The 14,545-nt window shown below is 31.8% G+C and overlaps 1 protein-coding gene across 2 annotated transcripts in view; it reads right to left on the bottom strand.

The window, feature by feature from the left end:
• Window positions 1-2,850: 2,850 nt before the first annotated feature.
• LOC124368953 (V-type proton ATPase 116 kDa subunit a1-like) overlaps window positions 2,851-14,545 on the bottom strand; it is a 33,458-nt gene continuing 21,763 nt past the window's right edge. For both annotated transcript variants that reach the window (XM_046826520.1, XM_046826519.1), the window contains exons 11-18: window positions 14,048-14,281; window positions 13,664-13,773; window positions 12,881-13,005; window positions 10,424-10,548; window positions 9,227-9,337; window positions 8,608-8,740; window positions 6,460-6,634; window positions 2,851-3,403 (exon numbers count right to left, since the gene is read on the bottom strand). In XM_046826520.1, coding sequence (XP_046682476.1) covers window positions 3,307-3,403; window positions 6,460-6,634; window positions 8,608-8,740; window positions 9,227-9,337; window positions 10,424-10,548; window positions 12,881-13,005; window positions 13,664-13,773; window positions 14,048-14,281 — 1,110 coding nt within the window. In that variant the 3' untranslated portion in view covers window positions 2,851-3,306. The remainder of the gene's footprint in view (window positions 3,404-6,459; window positions 6,635-8,607; window positions 8,741-9,226; window positions 9,338-10,423; window positions 10,549-12,880; window positions 13,006-13,663; window positions 13,774-14,047; window positions 14,282-14,545) is intronic.

The following is a 14,545-nucleotide window of genomic DNA, read 5'->3' as shown; positions in this document are numbered from 1 at the left end:
AACTTTTTCTTTTGTATTTTAAGTTTTGAATTCATTTTAATATGTAGATTTTTACTTTAAGTTTAGATTTTTATTTCATTTTGAATAGGTTAAGAAATTTTGTTATTTTATATTTAAATTATAAGTTAATAATTTACCAAAATTGTATCAAACTATTGTAAATTTACTGTATACAATATGAGGTTTTGTGGTAGCGAGGGCTTGATAGCCCTAACTCCGCCTCTTTAATAAAGGCATTTTTCATGTCATTTCACACAGGAGCTTGGTACACTCCACTGCTAAGTACTGTGCTCCCAAGAGTTTGATAGTGAAGCATAGTACTCAGCAGTATAGTATACTAAGGACAAGGCAGATATGTGTGCAAAGCTTTTGCATTGGCCCCCATATTACCCCAGCTAGATGCTATAAAACGCTTGTCCTATACTGACTTTTTCTGTGGTTATTGGTATGTAGCTTTTAAAATTAGGAGATCAATCTACTGCGGGCTGTCATAGTGTCGGTGCTGGGCATTTTTTTGGATTTTTTTCTAGAAGTGCTAAAATTTTGTATACGATCTATCCCAAAAGTGCTAGGGTAAAAATGGCAATTTTGCATGCTTTTACTTAAAAAATCGTATTTTACTTATTATACAAGATAATAACTTGAAATTTGATTTGTTTTTGTGTAATATAGTACTGCCTACCTAAAACAAATATTTAGCCAAATTTAAAAAATAATTATATACATGTATATATACATAAATCTTATGCTCATATATTTTTTCTGATTTTGAGCCTGTAAAAAATACCAAAAATAAAAAATATTAATATCAAATGCATTGTTTCCTAAAAGTATACTATATGATAAATAGGTCCTGAAAATTTCATATAAATTAGATTATTTTTACAATAGTTATAAAAAAATAAAATTTTATTACCTGAACGTTTTCAAGTCCGGTGGCTAAAGGAGTGGCTACTTGCTGTCTGACACAAAACACACTGTCTTATAAAAACTAAATAGCACTAATTATTGTATATTTTAAAACATGTTTACATTATGTACAGTTGGTTTTCATTTGCAAACATGCTTTACAAGGCACTCTGCATGTACCCCAGCCCCACAACGCACACACACGGTTCTGGATCTTCGCACTTTTCCTTCTGGGTGGTTGGTTCCAGAGCAGCACTTGCAAACTTTTTCCTTCTTTTCAGGAAGTTTCCTCAGTCCAAAACCATTCTGTGGGCCATCTCCCCCACCCACAATGTTTGCAGGGACACATTTTGTTGCAAGATATTCGTTTGACAGATCTTCAATTACGTCCATCATGTAGTCAGCCCTTTCCATTCTTCCATGGGTAGTGTTCAATTTATACAATATGTATGAATTTAGTATCATACGGCCAATAACATTAAACAATACTTTTTTCACGTGTTTCATTGACCTCCGTTCATCCAAGTGGACATAATAATAAAAATATTACGCTAAACAGCGCTACGAAAGAAAAAAAAAACGGAACAACGATATATCGTGTCTTAGCACTTTTCGGGAATAAGACGAGAAACGATATATCGTGCCTTAGCACTCTTCGGGAAATAGTCGATAAACGATATATCGTTCCATAGCACTGAAAGGGTTAAAAGAACACCATTAAAATATACACTCAGTTTGTATTTAGCCATTATATTATTATTATATAAACATACGACTTAAATTTTACAAGAATTAGGCTTTGATTTCCAAATATTAAAATAATTTTTGAGAGTAGCTCAGAAGTAAGTGTGCTTTCTGTTGTCTTGAGCCCATTGTATTAGAAGCAATGCCATCTGCATAGATAAACATTCTTTTTATAATATCAGCAGGGCCATACTCAAGTTTGGAGAGCTCCAGAAAAGATATTCGGCTGGGCCCATCATGTCCCGTCACCGAACCTTCAAACAGATGTGTGGTGAGGCCCGGCCCAGACCCCCTAAGGATCCGGGCCCTGATAAAATTGTCCAAAAAAACCGGTCTGAATACGGGCCTGAGTATCAGGATGTCAGCCATATAGATGTTAAATAGAATCGGTGCTAGAACCTCTGAGACCTCTGAGAAAATTTATCATGCAAATGTCTGTAAGTACTTTCCAAACTGCCTAGGAAAACTTTTATAAGCATTTTCTCAGCATTCCATTTAAAAATGAAAGAGGAAGAAAAAATAATTTACAACATATCACAAATGCTGTAATACATATAATTTTAAAACCTTGATTCAACACCCATTAGTAAGCTGCCATTTAAGACTGTCACTATGAGGGTTTATTCATGATCTGGCAGAAAAATGTGAGCAATTCTCCATTAATATACTCTTTTCTTGAGTTTTTACATCATAATAATTTTAATTATGTACGGGAAAAGTTGTATAAGTTTTGCATTATTAAATTTTTAACTTTAAAATAGAGTTTTTAGAATTGAAGTCCTCAAAATACTGTTTTTATTCACTTTAAAACTGATTTAGCTTAAGAGAAAATACAGATCACATGTAATTGTTTAAGACATACTGTTCAAATACTGTTTTACAAATACAACCATAATTGTTGACATTTTAAACTTTAATATATCAGATAGTTCTTTTTTAAACTCATGAATATAATATAAAATCAATCCTAATGATATGGTATCAAAATGGAGGGGAAGGTGTTATTTCATTGTATGGATCTGTACAAGGTGCTCATTTAACACCCTACTAGAAATGGTTACTAATCGAATGACATCAAAATGACCCAGTATTATAAACACAAACATGACAATGTGCTTAGGATGGGTGCTACAAATGGGATCTAGGATACTTTTATGGGACATAATGATAACGTTCCCAAAAAATCAATCTCAATTATTTATGTTCATTAAGTTTATTTATTAAAAAGTAAAATTTACAGTCAACATTTTATTTCAATGTAAAAATTAAACAGTTTAGGAACATACCAACAAAATAAAGAGAATGGACCCCTAATGCAGTTGTAATATAACTAGATTGAACAATAACAATTCAGAGCCAGGTTATGTAAACATGAGATTTTGAGCTGTATCTACAGTTTTTTTGTTTACTAATATTTTGGTAAGGACATACATAGATAATTACATAGATTGGTGAACATAATCTTGTATTTGCCTAGTCCATTGTGAGTGAAGAATTAGTTACTGATAAGTTACAGTAAAACAATTAGACTACATTTATAGCCTAAACACAACTGTTTTTAGTATCCCCGGAAATGAAATTGTTGATAAACCCCTATCATTCATACATGTCTACTAAATCTAACTACAAAATAAATATCATACTAAAATATCTTCATTCTTCTTCATCCTCCTGGCTGATGATTCGTTTGAATGAAAAGGGGATGAATAGGTAGCCATTCCCTGAATAGAACTTGCTACAGAATTCCACCCTAGAGAAACAAAAGCAATAGAATATTACCTTGAACTGATATTAAAAACACAAGGAATTTATAAAAGTTTTCTATCCAAACATTTCTTTCTTTTTAGAATGTAGTTTCTACTAGAGGTTGCCATCTAGCCATTGCCTTGTTACCATTTTGTCTTTACTGCAGTCTTTGATTATTACTGGTAAACATGGAAGTAACTATATACAAATTTGCAAGATTTAACTTAATATTACTTGTACTTGAAAGAAAAGAAAAGTATTCTCGATATAGTATATAGCCACTCCTCTGCACTAAACAACATTGTTGTGGCTATAATTTCAATTTTGAATTTGTGTTCCCATGGCCAACTCTAAAGGTTGCGTGATGTAGAGAGTGTGTGAAACAATCACATATATAAGTTTTCTTGATATACAAGGATGGAGGAAAATATTGGAAAATTACTAATGATTTTACTTTTAGTATTTAGTTAACAAAACTGTTTTAAACTTCCCATTTACAGGGCACACATAACCAAAAGAAATGTTGCACTAGCTAGTTGTTACAGATATGATGTAAGGAGTTATAGGGCATTTGTTAATACAAGAAGAATATGTATAATCCAAAACAGAATTGGGGTAAGCAGTGATAGCAGTAGTCCCTGGTAAAAGACAGTGACAGCTCAAAAAAGTAATAATATTATTAGTAAGAAGGGTTTTAGCCACCACCTTATTCACTTCTATTAATAAGGAAAAAGTTGTACTCTATATAACCATTGTGAAAATGTTATTGCACTATTAGAAATCAATGTAGAGCGTTGGTCAAAGCAATTCCCACCCACAAAAATTCCACCAACGCATGTATTGCTTCCTTTTGGGACCACTTTCAGTATTAATTTAAGAAGATACTTGTAAGTTCTCAGAGAACCACAACTGCCATTTGTTCCATTGGAATGGATAACATTATATTACTGTTGCATTACTGTTTTTCTGTTTTCTTGGTTTTCAATACGTTCTTTACTTATGCAGATATGCTGATACCAGTCAGTTAATCAGATTCCTAAAGATAGAGTTCGTCAAGAGATGGACAGTGGTACTTTAGATCTCTTCTTTCTTCCTTAGTTCTTCTGCAGCAGCAGGTGTGATAGGTATTATAGTGCTTCAAGTCCCTGCAAGGACATTCCAAGTTCCTGAATCTATCTGGTTTAACGTGTAAGTTTTGAGTTTTCCATGGCCAGTTAGGAACTGAGTTAGTTGAACATTTAACTCCCCAACCATTCTCTTTTCCAATGCTGATTTTTTTACACTAAAATTATAGTTGGATCATTCTCTTCAACAAGTTAAACACTGATACTCCAATAAAAGTCTTATTAAAAATGATGTTGATACTGATGGTACAATTTTTACACATAGAAACAACTTGGTTACACCTGGATGTTTTCTTAAACCTGGCAAGCTCTTGGGGGTTGTTCTGGATAGTAAGCTTTTGTGGAAGGCACATGTCGAAAATATTTGTATAGCTTTCTAGAGTTATTTTTCTGCTACATAAACTCAAGTATTGTGTACATCCTGAGGTTTTGCGAATGACTTACTTTGGATTTTTCCATGTACACCTTTATTATGGTTTATCAATAATAAATCTTTTGACTCCCAATGTAAGACTGGCTAAGAGATATAATAGCTTCAGTTGTCAGCAATTTACATGTAGAATATTAAACAAGTTACCATTGGTTATAAGGAATTTACTATAAATGAGCTTAAACTAGTTATTTCAACGTGGTTAAAGGTCAAAGCCTGTTACTTAATTGATGAGTATATGAAAAGTAATATGCTTGACTTGCATAAGGAATTAATGTAGACCAAATACATTTAAATTTTAATATAATATCATAATTTTGATAGGATTATTTTAATTTGATTTAGTTTTCAGTAAATTTAAATTTTGATGAAGCCTATTGTAACAAAGTCTTATTCAATGGCCAATAAATATTCTTTATTCATGTATCTGCTCCACCCACTGAGGTAGCCGTGAGGCATATGTGGTAGTAGCTCCATAAGGTAGCCATCACGTGTGCCTACTTGGCTGAACATTAAGCTTTTTGCACATTCAGCATGGCCAACATGACCAGTAAGCATGAGCTACCCATGTCAAGTCTCCCTAAAGTATTCTCCACTTGCGCCTTTTCCCCACTCTTAGAACAACCAGCTTCAAAATCGTATTGAGGGTCAGAATATCCTTAACCTTCTGTAAGTCTTGATTTCAACAGTCATTCAAAGAATTTTCCAGGTGTGTCCAGTACAAAGAGTGGTCTATACTCAGACGGTGTTTCAGGATTTCCATTGTCATTGCTGATTATGATATTGACCTTCCATAGTATGTTGAACTTTCAACCAGAGCAGTTACTTTATAAACTTTCCTGGGATACCATTGGAGTCTGTCATCTAGCAGCACTACGTCAGTTTGACAGTCCTTGATAATTGTGCCTCTATGAAAATAAGAATCTGTCTGGAGTCCACTGTAATGTTCTTGTGTTACCTGATTAGATAGGTATGAAACAAGATATCCACTATACTGCCCATTAAAGGAGAATTCATCTTTGGGCTACCTACCGGGCTTGAAATCTACTAGATTTATTACAATAAGTCGTATAAAAATAGCATATAAGCAAATTTGTATACAAACACTACTTTACACATTTATTTTACTCCACTTTTTGAAAAAAATAGTTGGATTTTGAAATCTTTGGTTTTACAGTTTTTTCTTTATATTTCCTCTCTGTCAAGTTATAACCTTTCTATCATTGGTGGCTACATAGCTTAGCTTTCACTTGTATCCTAGACAACGGATACCCAGATTCAAATTGATTTAAACTTGAGATTGCCACATATATTTTCAGATGCTTAGAACCTAACACTAATAGTTAGATTTTCTAAAAATGTCTTACACTTTTGAAATATAATGTAGAAATAAAATGTTTAGTCTCATACCACAACTAGATATGTGTACAACTTCTCATAAAATTTTTAAAGAGTATGAGATAGAATAAAAGTACCTCTCTTGTTATTTTACTAACTATCACTCACCAGTGTAACCGCAGGGTGTGTAGAAAGGCAGAAAGACCCTCCATGAGGATGAGAATGGCTATAGTACCAAAGGCCCAGAAGGCAAAGAAGATGTATATGATGATCCCTCCATAGTACTCGATACCCATCACTAGCCCCATATTGAACACCATTTGCCACAACACTTCTGATAGCTCTGGAAAATACAATATACAGAAAGAAATAAATACACAATGCCACAAATACACAGACACCAAATGTATCACATGTTCACTTATGACATTTTTTAAAACAAACATAATAGATATAAAAAGTGCTCACGTCATACTACGCGATGTCAGTGATCCACCTGATAGTGCTAACATTGTGCTATGCGAGATTAGGTCATGTTTACCGTTAACGACATAACATCCATAACTGATGATATTTCTCAATGTATTATATATAGTAGTAAACTAGAAAATAGCACTATTAATTTATCCACATGCTGTCTTTATTTTTCCATCATAAAAATCAACCGTTGAAGTAATTGTTTGACTGGCAGATTTTTAAGGCTGTTCAGCAGGCATAAACAACATATGTTTTGTTCCTGTGCTTTTTTTAAAAAGTAGATGTGCAAGGTGTATATTATAAATTTGTCTTTATTTTGAATTGTTTAATAAAGTGCTGCTATGCTGTGCTAAATGTGAAAAAGTAAGCAAAATTAAAAAAAGAGTTAATAACTTTTTAACATGGAACATTAAGTTATTGTAATTATTATTTTCTTATGTTGTAGATTTTGCTAATAAAAAACTATTTACTATATGTTAAATTTTCTTAATTTTATGAGCTTATTACTCATTTCAAAATGAATCTACCTTCAAAATATATGCTTGAAAAATTTCTAAAACAAACCTGTAGCACTACAAGTGAATATAGTAAGCACTTTGAAGGTTAAACAATCAATTAAAAAATACATAAGAATCAGCTGTTTATTTGTTATGTATACAGCAAGGGTCTTTGTTTTTTAGACAAACAAAAGTTTTTTTTTTTTTTTTTTTTTTTTTTTTCTTTATTGCCAAGAAAACAATCATTACATAATTGTACAGGCAGAGTCAAAAATACAATAAAAATAATCATTAACTAATTATAGCATAAAAATTCGTCAACACTATAAAAACTATTGTCTGTTAACAATCTTTTAATACAGCATTTAAAACTTTTCGATGGTAGATTTTTAAAGTATAATGGCAGATGATTATATAACTTAATGGCAGTATATTTAAAGCTATTTTGTGTTGTACTGTAGGATACTAAATCATTTCTTAGTTCCTGCCTATTTCTAGTTTCATAACTGTGGTAATCACTATTAGATTTGAAAAGATGTATGTTCTGTTTTACATAAATAAGGCACTGATAAATGTAGATACATGGAATTGTCATAATTTGTAACTTAATAAATAAATTCTTACAATGGGATCTAGTTGGAGCTTTACAAATCAATCGAACTGCCTGCTTTTGCAAGACAAACAGACAATGAGAGTAAGAGCAGTTGGCCCAAAATTTGGCACCATACATTAAAAAAGAATGTATATAACTATAATAAATTAGAAGAAGAACATCATTAGAAACTGTGTAATTTAATTTTCTTAACATAAAGATACCTCTAGTGATCCTGGGTAAAATATAATTAATGTGAGAGAAACCATTTTAAATCAGATTGCAACAGAACACCAAGAAACTTAACAGACTGAATCTCTTTACATCTATTTAAAGACATTGCTAAATCTTGTGTCTTTTCTAAATTTAGAGAAAGACTATTAACATTGCACCAATCCGAGAGTAAACCAATCTTAAAATTAAAAATATCAGTGATTTTGTCTTCACAAGTAACATTTAGTTAGATAGAGAAGGGAAATACTTATGAACATGAGCGAGTTACAGGGCCAGAGATGCAAGTATGAAGCAGTGTGTGTGATCGTACTGAGGAAGTATACTCCACTGTTTGGATGATCTTCAGATATACAAAAGGTAGATAAAGGAGGGAGATACTTACGAGCATGAGCGAGTTACAGATCACAGAGATGCAAGTATGAAGCAGTGTGTGAGATCGTACTGAGGAAGTATACTCCACTGTGTGGATGATCTTCAGACATACAAAAGTTGGATAAAGGAGAGAGAGATACTTACGAGCATGAGCGAGTGACAGAGCCCAGAGACGCAGGTATGAAGCAGTGTGTGAGATCGTACTGAGGATATACTCCACTGTGTGGATGGCCTGATGGATCCAGATCTCACCGGCTGGCTCTTCTTCTTGTCCTTCCTGTTTAATCAAGAGAAACCGAATTTAATGTAGATCAATCATCTATTAGTTTCAGCACAATAAATCGTGGTTTCTGGGAGTTTGACAGTTATAGGGAAAAAAGACAAAAATAGTAGTCACAATTTGCAACAGATTTTTGCCATGCACGATTTTTGAAACTGAGTGACTGAAGATTAATAAGAAAATTATTTAACTTACATGATTGAAGCTTCATGTAAAACTGTTAATGTCTTCCATTGTTCACTAGGTAATTAAAAATTATTTGTATTTTATAAAAACCCTCTAGCCTTAGTAAGAATACTATGTAGGTTTCATGCACTCTGATCTCTATTCAAATGACACACCTTTTGTATATTAGCATTCACAAATAAAGTAAAAATTCCAAGTTAGTAAATACTTATAACAATAAATACCAAAGTTATAAAATTTTGTTTCCATAGAAAAATAAATTTACCTTTCTAATATGTTTGGTATGGTTAATGTTACCTTGTGGTGTTTCTTCAACCCTCCACAGCAGAGGAGATAGATAGGTTTTCCTAGTAACATGACAGGAATACATAGTACAGCCAAAAGGACCAGCCCCATTTGAATGGAGTTCTGAAACATTCCAAAATATTATAGTGTAGTTAAAATAGCTAGAAAGAATTTATTCAATGAAATTAATTAATTTTGTAAATTGATCAATTACACAGTAGCCTACCTACATAAAAATTGTCCCCATCACAATAAATGTATACATCCTTGAGAACAGAGTTCTGATCAAATAACTAGTCACAGTAATTTGAATTTCAGTTCACTTGTGCTCTATAATTGTTTTGAAATTCTACTTTATTGTAATAAAAACGTTCTGAAACCAGATTTGTTATATTAAGCAGTCTGTATGAAAAACATTTATTAAAACTTTTGTACTAGAAATATGTTGAAGCAAAGAGGCACACCTAATAATGTTCAACAATAAGAAGTCTAACTCTTGAGCTGCAGTAGAACATACAGCAAGTATAGTAAGAGTTCAGTCTTCTTAATACTACATTGAATGTCAAATGTATTGTAAACATTATATGTCCTCATTATTATTTAATATAATCAGAATATTGTATTCTTTTTACTTCAAATAACATAGTTTTTATTGTGTAAAAGAAGTAACTGTCTAGAAAGTAACTTAAGTCTCGAGGTTTAAAAATACACCAATTTTGCTGAACTACGTTTTATAGTAAGCATTTGAAAGACAAACTCATTTCATTTATCATTTGTCTCTGTACATAATTGTATTAAATAGATGCAAGAGGAACAATGTGCTACTGCAGCTAGCTATACTGTATGTATACTCTAATTTACAGAAAGCTTGGGTACCAAGTTGAGGGACTGTATCCCTCTCCTTCTTTCACCACGGCAAAACATAGGTCACTTCCTGGATGGCCCTTGTGTATTGAAACATATCACTACTTTACTAAAAAGCACATTTAAAACTATTTACAAGAAACATGTTTTTGTTACCAAAATATTATATAAAGTGAAGTAGAACACTGTAGTAGTTCTCCAACATATTAAAAAAATTTCCAATGGAACTCGTATTAAAAAAAGTGTTTATACATTTAAAAAGTAATGCATACAATTAAGTAAGTATTTTAAAAATGTCTATTAGCATAACAGTCAACATGGACCTTTTAAGACATTTACAGTTACCTGATAAGGATACATGTAAGGATCACAGTCTTTGAATTTAGGATCTTGCCCACTCTTGCTGTCTTTGAATAACATCATGTTGATGAAAGTGATCAGAACGGAAGGAGCACAGTAGATTGATTCATCTGCAACAATTAAAACGTTAAAGGCTAAATATACAGATAACCAAAGACGACAAGAAATACTGATTGGAAAACTTATGCAGGAGTGAAATTAGAATATAGAAATAAAATATATTATTCATTATAGGTACTGCATGAAATTTGTTTCCAGATTACAAATTTAACCAATGAACTCCTCTTCCTTGGTTAAAATATAAACTGAATAACAGAAAATAATAATTTCAACTTTTATTTCTAAAACACACTTATTCAATTAAACTCCATTCTCAGGTTGTAGGTGATTTGATATAGTATTCCACAAGGATCACTTTTCAACTCATTACTCTTTATTTATTTGTGGTTTAACAAAAACTCTTTCTATAATCTATTAAGTAGTTTGGAGTTTTATCAATATTTGGTACTTGATGTGAGTGATCTTGGGTCCTGTTTAGTTACCTTGATTATCTTACTGGAAACTAACTATATTAAACATCCATCTCTAAATGTTAAGTGTATTCTCCCTGCAGCATACAAAATCGTTCAGTAAGAGTAAGTTCACTAAAATATAAGATATGGTACCTTTGACTGTATTAATCACATACATGTATTTGAATACTTCAATCAAAGATGCTACCAACAAGACTCATTTTTGCTTGTTAAGTAAGTTCCTCATATAGATTTTCAGTGTATGGGCAATAGGAAAAGTAAGACTAAAACTTGACCAACCTCTCATTTTTATGAAAAAATAAAATGGAATATTAGAAATATGTTTTATATGCAGGGTGATTGAAAAGTAAGTTGCAACACCCCTTAATTTTTTTGTTATTTTAGATATGTGAAATTTGTTGTGAAATTTTAAAACTAATAGTGATAGTTTTAAAATTTTACCCTCAGGAGAAAAGAGGGTGGAGTCTAATTTAACATTTTAAAGTAGCACTTATAGTCTTGTAACATAATTTTAAAGGTCTTGGTTAGTCAATAAAAACTATACCTTAACACCGTGGTTAGTGAAAAAGGCATTAAAGATGCATAAGTTTCACTCTTATAAAATCACACTAGTACAGGAACTGAATGAAGATGATTTTGATAGAAGGCTAGAATTTTGTGAGATCATGATGCAAAGGCTTGAATAAAGGGCAGTATCTTCTTTTAATATTCCTTTTACCGTGAAGCATCATTTAAACTTAATAGACAAGTTAACCAACACAACTGTAGGTATTGGGCACAAGATAACGTCACTGGTACCAGGAAGGCCATACCAAACACCTACAGAAATTAAACATATGAGCTGGTATGATTGGTAACTTTATCATAGGATAATTTGTTATTGATAGCAACTTGAATGTTGTAACCAACGACAACGTGCTAAATACACAGATAATTCCAGCTCTCAACAACTTAATAGAAAGAACACCAGATGGTAGTTTTTTTTTTAAATTGAGATGAAGTATTTATTCAACAAAATGGAGCCCATCCCCACTATACAAGACCTGTAAGCCACATCTAAAATGACAAAAAAGTTTAGGTGCAACTTACTTTTCAATCATCCTGTATAAATGTGCTTAGTTGTTCCAGTGCTCTATTTAGACTAATCTTGTTGGTTCTAGTTTTTACTGTTTCATTGTTGATACCTTTCATGTCCAGGACTCCTCTCAAACCTCTAAAAGGTGAGATGTTAACTGTATTTTAACCGTTTGAAAGTAGCATGTGCATTAATCATTTTACAATTAATTGGAAATAGTTACATTTAAACCATTGTGGTCCCGTAACCATTGTGGTTCTATAAACCATTGTGTTTTTGTATGGAATTTATTTTAAGGCACTTATTTCCATGGCATTATGTAAGTACTAACTAATGACATTACTTAAATGTCATTTATTCATCTACAGTAAACCGGAGGCAAGAAAGTCATTCATTAAACATACTGTATTCAGAAATCTTAATATTGAAATAATACAGCTTGAATAAAAATTACGAACAAAACTATAAATACAGTGATAGTTTTCATATGGCATTTATTTTAAGGCACTTATTTACATAAAAATCAGTAAACTAATGGCATAGAGTTAGTATTCATAGCCATTACTATACTATATACACTATATTAATGCAACTGATATTTCAGTATATCTTAGAGTAAACACGAAGCAGTACATGTAATAATATTCACCAGTAAATAAGTCTTTTTCTTTTGGCCGTTGTACTCTTTACTAAAATTTATTGCTAAGGCATTAAATTTTCTGCGAAAGTAACATTTACTGAATAGTAAAAGAAGTCAATATAGAGTACATCATGAGAATTTAATTGATTATTATAATTTAAATTGGCTCTTAAATAAAAAAAAATATCACTTACGGTCTGGTGGGCCATAGAGAATCCACTTCATGAACATAAGAACACACATGTATGCAAACAGTAGAATTAGAAACAGGACCTGAGGCAAAAACTCTAGAAGCACATATATTCCATTGCCGAAGTATCTAGACAAAACAACCAAATTTCAGTTTTCTACAGACTAAAGTTAAAGTCAAAGGTATTTTCTGTAACAATTAGTTGAGCAGATTGTTTTGAATGGTCCAAGTTATTAGAGGTTTATTTAACCCCAGTACTCACTGGGGATTTGCAATACAGTATTTTAAAAAGGCATACTTCTGCACTTGTTATTGCAGCTAAAAAATTACTGCAGGCAAAATGTTCTTTCAGAAAATACTTTTAATTCTGGAACTTGACATTTAAATACTATATTGTTCAAAAACCTAAGACTTAATAAATAAATTTTACATTGTTTTATTTTTTTCAATTTTGGATTGTTACTGCTTGTTTATATATTAGAATATTTTTATATATTAATGATAAATAATAAACTTTTGAAGGTAACAAACAGTAAAACACACACACACACACACACACACACACACACACACACACACACACACACACACACACACACACACACACACATACACAAAACTATATACTATTATTATTCTTTTATATTCTAATGGTAATATTTTAATGTAAAAGGATGTAATCTATGACTCTCAACAATAATGAAGTACATATATAATTATTTATAAGACAAAAATGTATTTATCATTGCTTTATTTTGCTCCAACTAAACAAAAAAAGCCAACTTACCCGTGGTTGACAACACTCATGCATACACCAAAAACCATGTGAATCACACCAATGATGATAGAGAGCTTCATTTTGAATGAGTTCTGGAAGATGATTTTATTTGATGCTGACTGAAAAAAGGCACAATGAAAAAAGATCAATGTAATTTCTGTTTGGTAAAGAAGACAGTCTTTCTTTTTTTTGGATTAGGAAATTTAAGAGTTTATAGAAGATTAAGCACTCCATGCATTTTTAATGAAGAGATTAGTATCAAAATGGAGAAATTTTACAGATTCATTGAGAAGTTAAAGTAGTGTAATCTAATGACTTTTAAGTGACATGTAACGACAAACTAGTTAACCACAAAGATAACACAATGTGCAGTACACTGTGCCATCAACCCACCTGCCACACAGGGTCCATGCCAAACCAGTAAGGATCCTGAGTGTACATGGTGACAGGGTCCAGCTGGAGATTCGAGTTGTTTAAAAGGGTGCTAGCATTGTAAGTGAATTGCCAATGAGTTCCAAAAATGTTTCCCATCTTTGAGAAAATATCGTTGTATATCAACCCTGTATATATGGAAAACAGTCCCATCAAGAAAATAATATACCTTCCGCCAAACATCATATTCCAAATCTGGAAAAAAGTTAAACAAGATTAAGTCAATACAATTTTTATCTTTTTGATTGCAAGATTTGTATGTCTAATTCACTAGTAAAACGTTTAAAAAGAAAAAGGTTTGTTTCTTTTTGAGATAAAAGTGATAATGAGAGAGAAAAGGTTTTCATCTGTAAACACAAATTACAACAATTGTGACAATACATAGAAGGTTCAAAGCAGTCTCAAAGTGTTTGGCACAAACTGCTACTGTCTCCAAGTTACTGTACCAGTTTTAGAGCA

This window comes from Homalodisca vitripennis, chromosome X (assembly GCF_021130785.1).
Source record: "Homalodisca vitripennis isolate AUS2020 chromosome X, UT_GWSS_2.1, whole genome shotgun sequence".
Classification (NCBI taxonomy): Eukaryota; Metazoa; Arthropoda; class Insecta; order Hemiptera; family Cicadellidae; genus Homalodisca; species Homalodisca vitripennis.
Note: the sequence above shows the minus strand (reverse complement) of the source record. Positions and strands in the feature narration are given on the sequence as shown.